The sequence below is a fragment of the Dendrobates tinctorius genome, unplaced genomic scaffold (genome assembly GCF_039654945.1).
Source record: "Dendrobates tinctorius isolate UK_male_01 unplaced genomic scaffold, ASM3965494v1 ptg000005l, whole genome shotgun sequence".
NCBI lineage: Eukaryota > Metazoa > Chordata > Amphibia > Anura > Dendrobatidae > Dendrobates > Dendrobates tinctorius.
In genome coordinates this window covers 33,303,703-33,317,348 of record NW_027361673.1, presented here as the reverse complement: position 1 = coordinate 33,317,348, position 13,646 = coordinate 33,303,703, and the positions used below count along the sequence as shown (strand labels likewise).

At 44.3% G+C, this 13,646-nt stretch overlaps 1 protein-coding gene across 2 annotated transcripts in view; it reads right to left on the bottom strand.

Annotated features, from left to right (window-relative positions):
• NEK11 (NIMA related kinase 11) overlaps positions 1–13,646 on the bottom strand; it is a 450,471-nt gene that overhangs the window by 252,546 nt on the left and 184,279 nt on the right. For both annotated transcript variants that reach the window (XM_073569426.1, XM_073569421.1), the window contains exon 5: positions 7,321–7,385. In XM_073569426.1, the coding sequence (XP_073425527.1) occupies positions 7,321–7,385 (65 nt within the window). The remainder of the gene's footprint in view (positions 1–7,320; positions 7,386–13,646) is intronic.

Sequence of the window (13,646 nt, the reverse complement as noted above, 5' to 3'; positions counted from 1 at the left end):
CTTGGAAGGGAAGGAGCACCATTTGACTTTTTCAACGCAGAATTGGCTGGAATTGAGATGAGACGCCATGTTGTGTTTGGAGAGCACCTGATGTGCCCAAACAGTGGAAACCCCCCAATTCTAACTCCAACCCTAACCCCAACACACCCCTAACCCTAATCTCGGCCCTAACCCTAGCCCTAATGGGAAAATGGAAATAAATACATTTTTTAAATGTTATTATTTTTCCCTAACTAAGGGGGTGATAACTGGGGGTTTGATTTACTATTTATGGCGGTTTTTATTTTTGGCAGCTGTCACACGCTAAAAGACGCTTTTTATTGTAAAAATAGTTTTTGCATCACCACATATTGAGAGCTATAATTTTTCCGTATTTTGAACCACTGAGTCATGTGAGGTCTTATTTTTTGCGGGACGAGTTGACGATTTTATTAGTATCATTTTTGGGCACGTGACATTTTTTGATCGCTTTTTATTCCGATTTTTGGGACGCAGAATGAACAAAAACCAGCGTTTCATGAATTTCTTTTGGGGGGTGCGTTTACACCGTTACGCATGTGGTAAAATCAATAAAGCGGTTTTATTCTTCGGGTCAGTACAGTTACAGCAATACCTCATTTATGTTATTTTTTTATGTTTTGGTGCTTTTATGCAATAAAAACAATTTTATATAAAAAATAATTATTTTTGCATCGCTTTATTCTGCGAGCTATAACTTTTTTATTTTTTCTCTAATGATGCTGTGTGGTGGCTCGTTTTTTGTGGGACAAGATGACGTTTTCAGCGGTACCATGGATATTTATATGCGTCTTTTTGATCGCGCGTTATTGCACTTTTTGCTCGGCAGTATGATAATAAATCATTTTTTGCTTCGTTTTTTATTTTTATTTTTAAGGGGTTCGCTAAAGGGGTTAACTAATGGAACTGTTTTATAGGGCAGGTTGTTACGGACGCGGCGATACCAAATATGTGTACTTTTATTGTTTTGTTTTTTTTCCAAAAAATGAATTTATTAGGGAATATTTTTTTTTTTTAATTTATTTAGCGATTTTTTTAAAATTATTTTTACACTTTTTTTTAACTTTATTAGGTTGTCCCAGGCGGGACATCACTGTCCTGTGACAGATCGCTGATCTGTCACATCACAGATCACTGTGACAGATCAGCAATCTGTCACAGGCAGTGTGCAGGTTTCCTCCTTGTCTGCGCTTTGCACTGAGGAAGCCAACTCCCTGCAGGCCCCCCGAAGGACCCCGTCGCCATCTTGGATCCGGGGACCTGCAGGGAAAGAGCCCCTCGCAGCAGCGCTGCACATTGTGCTGCTGTGGGGGTTCAGGGAAGCACGGAGGGAGCCCCCTCCCTGCCGATGCTTCCCTTTAACCCCCGGTACACCGCGATCGTGTTTGATCGCTATGTGCAAGGGGCTAACGTGTCAGGGGCGGTCCGTGACTGCCCCTGACACATAATGCCGGGTGTCAGCTATGATAATCAGCTGACACCCGGCCGCGATCAGCGGCACTCACCACGTGGGCGCCGCTGATCGCTCTAGACGTACTATCCCGTCCATGGGCATAGGAGCCCGGGTCCCATGGACGGGATAGTACGTCTGGTGTCAGAAAGGGGTTAATACTATTTCCCTGTGTCATTTCTAATTATTACACATAACTTAATTGATGATAATGTGTGCAAAGTGTAAAGCACTGCGGGATATGTTGGCGCTATATCAATAAAAAGATTATTATTATTATGGACATCTATGATTTGATTTCTTTGATTGTGTGGACTGGATGGCTTGCTACTGACATCTGGTGATAATTTCATGTCAATATCATCTTTAGAAATGTATTTACGGTACTTAGAAAATTGGTGATGAGTTCAATACTTATTTTTATCAGTTCATGTAAACAACTATAAACATTTGCTTTTCTTTTTATTGTGAAGCAATCAACAAATAGGATAAAGTAACTGAAAATTGCAGTGTGCATAACTCTTCACTTCCTCCCATAAAGTCAGTACTTTGTAGAGCCTCCTTTTGCGGCAATTATAGCTGCAAGCCTGAATACGTGTTGCAGTGCAGCGGAGTCCCCACAGTGCAGTGATGAGGCAGTGACCCAGGAAATTTAAAAGGTAAAAGTAGGTTTAATGTCCAAACTCACAAAAAAAAAAACACACAGTATCCTCCGGATCACAGAGGGGAAACAAGACAGTCCATAAATACATTCGGTTGCCAAGGGTGACTGCACCACCGTACTATGCTATGGGGTGCCAGAAGTTTGCTCTGCTTGGCTCTGTGTCCCCCCACACAGGCTGAGCTTTTGCAGAGCTGTCTGCTCTGCACCTTGCAAACGCCACACTAACACACCCAACTCTCTGCTGCAGGGGTTTTCACAAAGAACCTGTGGCCATAGGCAACATGGAAAACCCGGGCTGGGGGAAGAAAAGGACCACCCCGCTACCTTCCTGTAGTCCATTTCAAGAATAAAAGCCCATGACAGGTTTTTCTAATCTGCCTTGGACAAATAGCTTGCCCAAGACCAACACTCACTTTTATTCTGCAGTGCAACCACAGCTAGGCCTGTGATTACAATGCACTCCCACTGCCTCAATATGCTTCTTTGCATCCTGCGGGACACATAGCGACCCTCGCATATGACTTCGGTCACTGCCTCACAGTGTTTATGAGCTTTCCACATCCTCCGACTGGGATTTTTGCTCATTCCACAAAGCAAAAACAGTTCTCTTCAAGCATGACCACAGATTCTCAAATGAATTAAGGTCTAGGCCACTCCAAAACATTTGTGTTTCCCCTTAAACCACTTGAGTGACTTACTTTGGGTTATTGTCCTGTTGGAAGGTGAACCTCAATCCCAGTCTTAAATCACTGACAGAAAGAAACAGGTTTTGCTCAAGAATATCTCGGTATTTCACACCATCCATCTTCCCCTCGACTCAGACCATTTTCACTCTGAGTCTCTGATGTTAAAAAAATATCCCTACAGCATGATGCTGCAACCACAATTTTTCACTGTGGCGATGGTGTTCTGGAGGTGATGAGCTGTGTTGGTTTGGCGCCAGACAAAGCGTTTACCTTAGTGGCCAAAAAGTTCAATGTTGGTCTCATCTGACCACAGCACCTTCCTACATATATTTGGGGAGTCTCCCACATGTCTTTTGGCAAACTCAAAATGAACATTACAATTGTTGTGTCTAAGGTTGGTTTCACACTTGCGTTTTTTTGCGCTGCTTTTTTGCGCAAAAAAAGGCATGCTTTTTTTCCCGATACTTTACATGGGTGCGCATACACATGCGTTTGTACGCATTTGTATGCGCATGCGTTTTTTGTAGTGTGCGGTTTTGGTGCCTCCGACTTGCCCCCAAAAAATGCATGCGCATGCAATGCGTTTTTTTTCACCCAAACACCCATTATAGTCTATGGGTGCGCATACGTGCGCATGGTAATGCGCACGTATGCGCAAAAAAAGCATGCATTTAAAAAAAACAAAAACGCACCCAAACCAGCAAAAAAACGCACACAAACGCATGATGCGTTTTTTATGTGCGTTTGCACTGCGCACGGTGCGCAGCGCAAAAAAACACAAGTGTGAAAGTAGCCTAAGTTAAGGATTTTTTTGCCACTCTTCCAGAAAGGCCACCTCTATGGACTGTACAGCTTATTACAATACGATACAATACGATATACTTTATTGATCCCGAGGGAAATTATGGAATTATTGTGGTCATATGGACAGATACTCCAGTCTCTGCTTGAGAACTCTGCAGTTCCTTCAGGATTTCATTTGGTCTCTGTGCTGCCTCTCTGAATAATGCCCTCCTTGCCTGGGCTGAGAGTTGTGGTGGGCAGCCCTCTTTTGGCAGGTTTGTTGTGGTACCATGTTCTTTCCATTTTATTATTACTATTATTTATTATACCGCCATTTAATCCATGGCGCTTTAAATGTGAAAAGGGGTATATATAAAAAACAATTACAATAATCTTAATACAAGTCACGACTGGTACAGGAGGAGAGAGGACCCTCCCCGCGAGGGCTCACAATCTACAAGGATGGGTGAGGATACAATAGGTGAGGGAAGAGCTGGTCGTGCATTTGATGATAATGGATTTGATGTTGCTCTGGGGGATCATCAGAGATTGGGATATTTTTTTTTTTTTTTTTTTTTTTTTTTATAACCCAAATCTAACTTGCACTTCTCAACAACTTTGTCCCTGACTTGTTTGGAGATTTCCTTCGTCTTCATGGTGTTTGGTTAGTGGTGCTTCTTGCCCAATGGTGTTACAGCCTCTGTGGCCTTTCAGAAAAGGTGTGTATATACTGACAGACTATGTGAGACTTAGATTGCCCACAGGTGGACTTCCTTTCACTAAGCTTGTGACTTATGAAGGTCATTTCCTTCACCAGAAATGTTTAGTGTCTTCATAGCAAAAGAGGTGAATACATACTGTATGCACATGCCAATTTTATAGCTATTTGATCTCATAAATTTAATTTGTCTATATTTTTCTCACTTCACTTTTTCATGACGCAAATCGGATTATAAAAATATTTAAACATAAGCTGTAATGTAACAAAATAGGTAAAAATCCAAGGGGGTGAATACTTTCACACGCCACTGCATCTACCATGGAGAAGAAGTCACATGTGCTCTTTATAGTTATTTGTGACAAATTAGGTTAAGAAATTTAAGAGGTTTTCTATGATAATACAAAATCCTCAGAGCATTGCACATGCTGAAAATTACAAACGAGCTAGTACTCACCCCTCTGGGTCCAACATTGCGTCTCTGATGGAGCCGTGGTGTTTGTTTATTGGCTGCCGCAATGATATCAGGACTACAGTGCACATCAATGCTGTAACCAATTAATTGGCTAAATGGCTCATGTCCTCTACATTGACAATGATGAGCTTCAGCCCATCAAAACCAGGGGCGTACATACCACCAATGCAGCCAGTCCACCTGCACTAATAATACTAAAATAAACTATTAACACTTGTAATTTTGAAAGCAGCCCTTACTTTGTAGTATTTTTTCCACACCTGCCTAAATCCTTTGCACAGTAAAATATACCATACTTTATTTTATAATCACATATACACTTTTACTTGGTAGGACTTGTTATCAAAGACATGTAGTCACAGGATGCTTGCTGAGCTAACTTCAAAACAGTGAATGACAACAGCTCCAGATGTGAATAATATGGAGAGAAAACTACTGATCAAACAAGTAGGGATCACCTCAATGCAAAAATTTTATTCGGTACACTTAGACAAAACCATATAAAAACATTTAAAAGTCATACAAATCACATATACACAGAGAAAAACCCAAAAATGGCTCATAATAGAGCCCTAAAAAGCCCCCCATGAGAGCAGTAATGGTTATAATAGAAGTGGCTATATATACAAATAACAGATGCTACAGACGCAATAGGATTATACAATATGTCATACATATTGTAAGGTAGCGCTTGTCATTAAGCTAGGGGGTACTCGCTAGGCAGCCGATAAATCAGGTCCGGCACAGGTTTCTCAACAAAACTCAGTCCATTCGGTTTATTATGCAGCATAATCCATCAACAGCAACAGAAACTTCATAGCAAATCAGCATAGCGTCCATGACAGAGCTCTGCTCTGTTATCCCCGTGATCACACAGGCTTTGTTACGTCCAGTACACAGGCTCTCTAGCCTCACAGTTACATCCCCTGTTCGGGTTACCTTCTCATAGCTGCTTCTCAGTGCAGATGTTCATTCCCTCCAGGGAACTATCAGACATATGCAGCCATTATACACAGCCTCTCCACGTGCTGTCAGGAAGGTGGCCATGTCAGCCCAGACGAAACCTTCCATACAGACCAACTGGGTCCAAGCATTCACTCATGTGACCTACTCTGGCTACCTTATATGGTCCGTAGTCATGCCCACTGGATCACATGGCTATGACCTCATCACAGGTCCTTCAATCATTCACACACATATAATTTACTATGGCATTCTATACACCCGCCCCTAGGTGGGTTTGTAGGTGATTGATCCCACCCATCTCATCAATCACCTGAAGGCTTCTCCCTAATACATTGGCACGAAAGATCAGCTCTGCTGATCTGCACATAATCAAGCCTTCATGCCAAGGCCACTCACCTTGGGATACATAACGATCCTTTAGCACCCTGCTCCTGTTACCACTCTGGACATGGCTATCCGTTCGTCCTGGGACACCCACACAGCGCCCCCTAGCAGACACAGTGGTCACTACACCACAATTACTTACTGGTGTCCAAATTTATTCCTAATGTGTTTTTTTCCTGCCTGCTGTATTTCTCAACTGTCCAGTTATACCAGCACATGTGGCCACTTTCTAGGATTTCGGTGGTCAATTCATTTCTATGGGCATTGCTAGTAATCGATCTTCCTATCTAGGTTTTTTTCATGGCCACCTATTGAACATTGGGCATGTTATTTATCTCTCCAGTTATATTGGGAGTTTTTCATGCATATGTATGACATATTGTATTATCCTATTGCGTCTGTATCATCTGTTATTGGTATATATAGCCACTTCTATTATAACCATTACTGCTCTTATGGGGAGCTTTTTAGGGCTCTATTATGAGCCATCTTGGGTTTTTCTCTGTGTGTATGTCATTTGTATGACTTTTAAATGTTTTTATATGGTTTTGTCTAAGTGTACCTAATAAACTTTTTGCATTGAGGTGATCCCTACTTGTTTGGTCAGTAGCTTTCTCTCCATATTATTCTAGTCTCGTCTTTACTGACTGTAGGAGCATCCCTATCTTTATTTTGTGGTGCCCTCCTGGGCTCCTTTATTACAACAGCTCCAGATGTGTGACCACTAGTGATGAGCGAGCGTGCTCGGATAGCGTGTTATCTCAGCATGCTCGGGTGTTATCAGAGTATCTCGGGTGTGCTCAAATAATATGTTTGAATCACTGTTTGTTAGACAATCCCGGCATGTGTTGCGGCGAAACATGTAGCCACGGGGATTCGAACATATTACTTGAGCACGCCCAAGATACTCGGATAACAACCAAGCATGCTCAAACGACATGATATCAGAGCACGCTCGCTCCACACGCTCCTCACTAGTGACCACCTATCCATTCCTGCAGAGTGAGATGGGCCTCTATTTTCAAGACAGGTGCTGGTTCTTGAGGTGGGACTCACATCTATCAGACATTTATGGTATATTCTGTGCATAGACTATACATGATTGATATGATAATACTCCATTAAAAATGTAATTAAAAAAATATTCAAGTAGCCTAAATCATATAAAAATCTTACCAATTTTCAGAAGATTGTTTTTCAAAAAAATATTCTTTGCTTTTAAATCTCTGTGAAGTATCCTCCTAAAAATGCAAATAAAGGGAGGTCAAATGAAATTAAAAACGTAAATCTGTTTTGTTAAATGCTTTTGATTCTGTGAAAAGCACACATGAACTTGCGCCAAGAATTCTGTCAAGCTAATAATCAGGTGATTGGGTCACAAGGAAACAAGATGAATAGAAAACAAATCTATATAATTAAACACAGTGGAAAACAAGGACAAGAAAAAGCAGCATATAACAGCGATCTCCGTGACCTAAAAAAGAAAAATCCACAAATAATCCAAGGAGTTTAACATGCACGATACGGCTTAGTAGTGGATTTGACAAACACAATATAATCCATATATACAGTACAAAGATGATTAATGTCTGATGAAAATTATACAAAATCTTTGGAGGAGCATTTAAATGCAAGGATAAAGCTAATCCAAAACAAATACATTAAATTCAAAATCAATAGTAACGTTGTATTAATTAGAATATGAAATGCCACCTTTATGTTACATGTAACGCTTTCCTTGTTTTTATTTTATTCCCTGTGGCCTGTGGTTTACCAGCATATGTACAGAATATGGGCATGGGCTAAATGCTGGGAGGATAAGGCCGGGGTCAGACATGCGACAAAACTCGCACGAGTCTTGCATGTCATTACCCGACACTGCCGCCGGCACTGGGGAGCGGAGCGTGCGGCTGCATAGAAATACATGGCAGTGCCGGGTATTGACGTGGAAGACTCGTCCGAGTTTCTCGCAAGTCTGACCCCGGTCTAATACTGCCAATATTAACAGATAAAAGACCATCTTACAGCGCTCAAATAACAGCGGCATCCACGCTATACAGCCAAATATCTAGCTTCATCCACTTGATAACTGTTGGATTTGATCCAAATAGAACCCTAAGGCTATGCGCACACGTTGCGGATTCTGCTGCGGATCCGCAGCGGATTTGGCCCTGCGGATCGGCAGCGGTTTCCGCAGCGGTGAACAGTACCATTATAGCCTAAGCAAAACAAAAAACGCTGCGCAGATGCTGCAGATTTTTCCGCGGATCACAATCCGCAGCATGTCAATTGTGCGGATTCCGCAGCGGTTTCACACCTTATCATTATGAGGTGTGAAACCGCAGGCTAATCCGCAGATAAACCGCAGGACTTTTGTCCTGCGGATTTCACCAAATCCGAGCGGAAAAATCTGCAGTGCAATCCGCAACGTGTGCACATAGCCTAAATGGGTTTCCTCTTTTCATTTTTTTTTTTGCCCAGAGGTGTTCACAAGTTTAAAACACCAGTGATATACTCTGCCTTGGCTTCCATCTTTGTTGATATGTTGCAGCCTCCACTTAACATCTACAATGCATATCTCTACTGCAGCTAATCAATGAGCTTAACAGCTCTGTCAATGAGATGGCATGAGCCACTGAGCTAGCTCAATGATTGGCTGCAGCAGTGATGTGCAATGTAGTCACGATGTAAAAAGGTTCAACCCCTTTAACCCCTTCACGACCAGAGGTATTTCCGTTTTTGCATTTTCATTTTTTGCTCCCTTTCTTCCCAGAGCCATAACCTTTATATTTTCCGGTCAATAGGGCCAAGTGTGATGAAATTGCCAAAAAATTGCAATTCCACAGTTGTTTTTTTTTTTTTTTTTTACCATGTTCACTAAATGCTAAAACTGACCTGCCATTATAATTCTCCAGGTCATTATGAGTCATTAAGAGTTTATAGACACCAAGCATGTATATAAGTAGTTTTTTTTATTTAAGTGGTGAAAAAAATCCAAAATTTGGTAAAGAAAAAAAATGGCGCCAATTTCCGAGACCCGTAGCATCTCCATTTTTTATGATCTGAGGCTTGGTGAGGGCTTATTTTTTGCGCGCCAAGCTGATGTTTTTATAGATACCATTTTTGGTGCAGATATGATCTTTTGGTTGCCCGTTATTGCATTTTATGCAATGTAGCGGCAACCAAAAAAAGTAATTCTGATGTTTAGATTTTTTTTCTCGTTATGCTGTTTACTGATCGAGTTAAATCTCTTTTATATTGATAGATCGGGCAATTCTGAACGTGACAATAACAAAAATATGCGTATATTTGATTTTTTTTTATTGTTTTATTTTGAATGGGGCAAAAAGGGGGTGATTTGAACTTTTATATATTTTCTATTTTTTAATATTCTTTAAAAATTTTTTTTCCTTTTTGCATGCTTTAACCCCTTCATGACCCAGCCTATTTTGACCTTAATGACCTGGCCATTTTTTGCAATTCTGACCAGTGTCCCTTTTTGAGGTAATAACTCTGGAACAATTCAACGCATCTTAGCGATTCTGAGATTGTTTTTTCGTGACATATTGGGCTTCATGTTAGTGGTAAATTTAGGTCGATAATTTTTGCGTTTATTTGTGAAAAAAACAGAAATTTGGCGAAAATTTTGAAAATTTTGCAATTTTCAAATTTTGAATTTTTATTCTGTTAAACCAGAGAGTGATGTGACACAAAATAGTTACTAAATAACATTTCCCACATGTCTACTTTACATCAGCACAATTTTGGAAACAATTTTTTTTTTTGTTAGGAAGTTATAAGGGTTAAAAGTTGACCAGCGATTTCTCATTTTTACAACAATATTTACAAAACCATTTTTTTTAGGGACCACCTCACATTTGAAGTCACTTTGAGGGGTCTATATGGCAGAAAATACCCAAAAGTGACACCATTCTAAAAACTGCACCCCTCAAGCTACTCAAAACTATATTCTAGGAGATTATTAACCCTTCAGGTGCTTCACAGGAACTAAAGCAACGTGGAAGGAAAAACATGGATTTTTGTGAGTACTCACCGTAAAATCCTTTTCTCCGAGACGCTCATTGGGGGACACAGAGACTGTGGGTGTGTGCTTCTGCCGTCTGGAGGCCGACACTAAGTGTACAAAAAAAGAGTTAGCTCCTCCTCCGCCGCATACACCCTCGCCCCTAGGCCGGGCGTAACTCAGTTTAGTGCATAAGCAGTAGGAGAACGCGCCTTAAACTCAGGCAAGAAACTATATGTCTGAAAAAGGGGCCACCCTAAACCTTGTACAAGGATTTGTATAACTCAAAATAAGTAAATGCCAACTGGCTGATAGGGTGGGTGCTGTGTCCCCCAATGAGCGTCTCGGAGAAAAGGATTTTACGGTGAGTACTCACAAAAATCCATGTTTCTCCTTCGTCTCATTGGGGGACACAGAGACTGTGGGACATTCTAAAGCAGTCCTCTGGGCGGGATCTTAGCTCACCCAATCCATGCTAATTTGCGCCCCTGATTAGAGGTGCGCAACTGCTGCCTGGAGAATCTTTCTTCCCAGGCTTGCATCCGAGGATGCCTGGGTATGTACGTTATAATGTTTGACAAACGTATGCAAACTGGACCAGGTAGCTGCTTTGCACACCTGCTCCGCTGAAGCCTGGTGTCGCAGTGCCCATGAGGCACCCACTGCCCGTGCCGAGTGAGCCTTGATCCCTGCCGGAACCGGCGTGCCACTGATTTGATAAGATTCTTGGACCGTCAGGCGAACCCATCTGGCCAAAGTCGCTCTGGACGCAGCGAGCCCCTTCCGCCGCCCCTCTGGAACCACGAATAGAGAGTCTGTCTGGCGGAATGGCGCTGTCCTTGTCACATACCTCCTAAGAGCTCTTACCAGATCCAGGGTGTGCAAAGCCTTTTCTACCCTGTGCACCGGTGCCGGGCAAAATGAGGGTAAGACAATGTCTTCGTTGATATGAAATGCAGACACAACCTTCGGCAAGAAGGGAGGAGCTGGCCTTAAAACTACCTTATCTTTATAAAAGGTCAGGAACGGCGGTTTACAAGATAAGGCCGCCAATTCCGAAATCCGCCTAATAGACGTTATAGCTACTAGAAAAACGACCTTTCTGGACAGGTAAGGTAAGGAGACCTCTTGCAATGGTTCGAAAGGAGCCTCCTGAAGGGCCCTGAGCACCAAGTTCAGGTCCCATGATTCCGTCGGTGCTTTATAGGGGGGTACTAAATGTGCGACCCCCTGCATAAACGTCCTAACCTGCCAGACGGAAGCGACTTTTCGTTGGAAAAGCACCGACAGGGCCGAGATTTGCGTTCTGAGCGAACTCGGAGCCAACCCTGCGTCCAGCCCTGCCTGTAGAAAAGCCAGTACGTTGGGGATCGAAAAAACCAGAGGAGCCACTTCACGATCCCTACACCAACGGAAAAAAACTTCCCAAGTTCGATGATATACTCTCGCCGAGGAAGGCTTTCGGGCACTCACCATCGTGGCCGCCACATCGCGCCTGAATCCTGCCTGTGTTAACAGCCAAGATTCAATGGCCACGCCGTCAAACACAGGGCCCCTAAGTTCGGATGGCAGATCGGCCCCTGGGACAGTAAGTCCGGCCGATCTGGAAGACGTCAGGGTACGTCCACCACTAGTTGAACCAGATCTGCATACCAGGCCCGCCGGGGCCAGTCTGGGGCCAGCAGAATTGCTGGAACCTTCTCTCTCCTTATTTTCCTGATAACTCTTGGAAGCAGCGGCAGCGGGGGGAACAAGTACGGGAGACGAAACTTGCTCCACGGGAGCACCAGAGCGTCTGCTGCGATTGCCTGCGGATCGAGGGATCGAGCGACAAACCTTTGTACTTTGGCATTCTCTCTGGATGCCATAAGGTCTACGTCTGGTGTCCCCCACCGTTGGCAGATCTGCTGAAAGATCTCGGGGTGCAGGGACCATTCCCCTGCCGCGACCCCCTGTCGGCTGAGAAAATCTGCCGCCCAGTTTTCGACTCCCGGAATGTGCACCGCTGAAATTACCACGCGGTTCTTCTCTGCCCAACGCAGTACCAGCCCGACCTCGCGCATGGCTGCCTGGCTGCGCGTGCCCCCTTGATGGTTGACATATGCTACTGCTGTAGCATTGTCCGACTGAATGCGCACCGGCCGGTGTCTCAGGAAACACTGGAAATGTTGCAGGGCCAATCGTATTGCCCGTATCTCCAGAATGTTGATCGGGAGAACTATCTCCTGAATGGACCTCCGCCCCTGGGCTGTGTGACTCTGGAAAACTGATCCCCAACCTTGCAGGCTTGCATCGGTCGTCACCACCAACCATTGTTCCGGGGGAAAGGGTTTCCCCTGGACCAGAGACGAGTCGCGAGTCCACCACCGGAGTGAACGTCGGACCAGCGGAGACAACTTGCACCGATGACTGAGAGACAGCAGCCTCCGGTCCCATGCTGACAAGAGCGCATGCTGAAGCGGACGGAGATGGAACTGGGCAAACGGGATTGCCTCCATCGCCGCCACCATTCTGCCCAACACACTCATGCCGTACCGGATGGATCTGGTGCCCGGCTGTAGAAGGTTCCGTACCCCTTGCTTGATTTTTCGCGCCTTGTCCTGAGGGAGGATCACCAGCCCCCGGGAGGTGTCGAAAATCATGCCTAGGAACACGATTCTTTGGGCTGGAACCAAGGACGACTTGCTCCGATTGATCAACCAGCCTAGACGGGCCAGGGTATCCAGAGTGATACTGACATTGTCCTGGCACTCCTGAAACGACGGCCCCTTTACCAAAAGGTCGTCCAGGTAAGGTAACACCGTTATGCCCCGTGCATGCAGGATGGCCATAACCACCGCCATTATCTTTGTAAAGACTCTGGGGGCAGTGGCTAAACCGAAGGGCAGAGCCACAAATTGGAAATGTCGTCCTCCGATCGCAAATCGCAGGAACCTCTGGTGTGGGGGAAATATCGGAATATGTAGATATGCATCCTGCACATCGATCGAGGCCAGGAATTCCCCTGGATCCATGGCTGCAATGACCGAGCGGAGGGACTCCATCCGGAATCGCCTGACCCTGATGAATCTGTTCAGGATCTTTAGATCCAGTACTGGCCTCACAGTCCCGTCTTTTTTGGGGACCGAAAACAGATTGGAGTAAAACCCCTGCGACTCTTCGCCCTGCGGCACTGGGGCGATGACCCCTTTGCGCTGTAGCGTCATTATAGCCTGTAACAAACTTTCCGCCTGCGAATCTGTCTTGGAAAGTCGGGAACGGAAGAATCGCTGTGGCGGCCGTCCGACAAACTCTATCTTGTACCCGGACGATATTAGTTCTGCCACCCAAGTGTCGCGTGTCACTGCGACCCAAACGTGGCTGAACCCTAGTAGGCGTCCGCCCACTCTGTCGTCCGTAGGTACGGAGCGCCTCCAGTCATTTAGCTGGAGGCTTTTGGGATCTGGCCCCCCTCGCTCTGGGCAAACGGCCTCGGCCT